This window comes from Aplysia californica, unplaced genomic scaffold (genome assembly GCF_000002075.1).
Source record: "Aplysia californica isolate F4 #8 unplaced genomic scaffold, AplCal3.0 scaffold01280, whole genome shotgun sequence".
Taxonomy (NCBI): Eukaryota; Metazoa; Mollusca; class Gastropoda; order Aplysiida; family Aplysiidae; genus Aplysia; species Aplysia californica.
In genome coordinates, this window is record NW_004798550.1 from 121,212 (window position 1) to 123,849 (window position 2,638).

At 40.8% G+C, this 2,638-nt stretch overlaps 1 protein-coding gene across 1 annotated transcript in view; it reads right to left on the reverse strand.

Moving 5' to 3' along the window:
- Window positions 1-2,375, reverse strand: part of LOC101861706 — a gene marked incomplete in the record, with an annotated part of 14,162 nt that extends 11,787 nt beyond the window's left edge. The window contains 2 exon segments of the mRNA XM_005112463.3: window positions 921-1,035; window positions 2,212-2,375. Coding sequence (XP_005112520.3) covers window positions 921-1,030 — 110 coding nt within the window.
- Between the last annotated feature and the right edge of the window lie 263 nt (window positions 2,376-2,638).

The following is a 2,638-nucleotide window of genomic DNA, read 5'->3' on the forward strand; positions in this document are numbered from 1 at the left end:
AAAAAATAATAAGTATGAAATAATAAGAAGCGTGCTATAACTAAAGAATATAGCATCAAAAGAAAACCTACACATTTGAAATTAGTGTCCATTTGAGGTCAATATCTCCATTTGTTCAGTGCGAGAAGTTACTCATATTGTTAGCATGTAAGCACGTCTCACTATATTTCCTTTTTAATTCTTTTATGTCTACGTGTATTTTAAACCCGCATTGACACCATTTGAACCAATTTGGGCGGTAGACATAGAGAAAGTAGATCTTACAGCAGTATACATGATACAGCTTTGTGTGGTAGACATAGAGGAAGTAGATCTTACAGCAGTATACATGATACAGCTTTGTGTGGTAGATATAGAAAAAGTAGATCTTACAGCAGTGTACATGGTACAGCTTTGCTGGGCTGTAGACATAGAGGAAGTAGATCTTACAGCAGTATACATGACACAGCTTTGTGTGGTAGACATAGAGGAAGTAGATCTTACAGCAGTATACATGATACAGCTTTGTGTGGTAGACATAGAGAAAGTAGATCTTACAGCAGTGTACATGGTACAGCTTTGCTGGGCTGTAGACATAGAGGAAGTAGATCTTACAGCAGTATACATGACATAGCTTTGTGTGGTAGACATAGAGGAAGTAGATCTTACAGCAGTATATTATACATGATACAGATTTGTCTGGTTAGTAGACATAGAGTGAGTAGGTTGCTAAAGTACTAATTCCCTCCCTTCTGATCTCGTCTTTCTTGATATGTTCCAACGTAGAGCCATCGTCAGTACTTTTGGAATCTAAGAAATAGTAAGGGTGCACTACTGAAGAAGAAAAAAATATCAACAAACAAATAAACAACGGGCCCATAGCCCAACACAATTGGGAACACAACTGAACACGTTTACGTAACTATGATAATAACACTCACCAGTAGGTTTCAGTGTAGATGTACAGGGTAACATAGGAATGAGTTCCATTCCTCGTCACGTATTTCGTCTCTTGGTACCCGAGGTTGTACGCTGGGATGGAGTTGCTCATGATCTCTGAAGAAAAATAATAATTATCAAATCTTTTTCAAAGTGAAGATGCTTTTACGCCCCCATCAACTCTTTGTAGATCATTTAGGAGGCGGGCTTCCCACTCTACCTGTAGGGGCCTATCTGGGTTGAGAGGGGAAACAGCATCTCAGCGGACTGAAAGAATGAGAAGCTCATTGTGGTACTCATTTAAATATATAGTGGTATATAACATGCGGTACTCACTCAAATAATATTTAGTGGTGTTTAGCCTGCGATACTCACTCAAATGATATACGATGACGCATAAACTGCGGTACTCTCTGAAATAATATTTAGTGGTTATAAACTGCGGTACTCATTCAAACAATATATAGCGGTGTATAGCCTGTGGTATTCATTCAAACAATACATAGTTGTGTATAACTAGCAGTTATCACAAAAGAGGTTATATTTCATACTAGAGTTCTTGGCAGTGATGTCCCCCACGTAAACGAACGGGGACCGCGTGTGCCCACCCTGGGACGCTGAACATCAAGGGTAAGACATGTGCAGTTCAACAGACGAGTGAGTGTTACATAAATACAGACTTCAAAATAAGTTAAGGACCTCCTTGATAGACAATCTTGATTTTTTTTTTTTAATCTGAAAATAAGACAGCAAGGAATGATTCAAAATGTTTTGCTCTGAAAGTGTTAATTGGTTACCAATGTGTACTACAAAGCTTCCTATAGGGGCAAACCACCACGTGCAGCACGGACATTTTAGTCAAATTTGCTGCTTTTTATCGACTTGTGTGCGACACCACAGACATTCCTCTGTTAAAATTTCTGGTGTACGTCATCAATGGACGTACGGTCTCGAACTGTGCTCACTTCGGTGGCAATATAAGCCACCGTTAGCGTAAAAATCCGGTATCGTATCATCATACCACCAGGACGAAAGCTGAGAGTTTAATGAGAGACTTTGATCGTGCCAGAGCTATGGCATGGCTGCAGGATGGAGTTTGGGCCCGAGAAGTTGCCAGAAGGCCCACAGTGTCACACTTTGTTATTGTCCGCCTGACGCAGCGCCATCACGCCACTGGATCCGTCCAAGAACGCCGACGTGCAGGTCGACCAAAGAAGACCACTCAGAGTGTTTGCAAGTGGTCCTTAACTTATGTTGAAATCTGTGGTATAACATCTTTGGTTTATCACTCACCCTTGAAAATCCATCCGGCTCATAATCGTTTTTCCACATTATGCTCTCTCGCACCCCCCTCTGCCGGACATATCTGACAGTGTAGACCACGCCCTCCTCCGTCTCCTCCCGTCGTGCCGACAATGGGGTCACTGGGAGGGGTAGCCCTGAGAACTCGTCCTCTCCGTTCTGAAAGAAATCAATCAGGGTGATTATGTCATAACAAAAAGTGTTTTAGTCATGTTATTATCAGAATTTGCAAAAGAGACTTATATAACGTTATCGCTAAATTGTTTGTTCTCCGTTACGATTGTAATTTCTTACTTTTGGTATGGGGTTATTGTTGCTTTTTTGGGACACGCATGTCTACACATGAATATCGTCGGCAGAGAATTCTAACCGTCTAACTCGAAATTTTCTCGAATTGCTTTTTTCCTTAAAATAGATC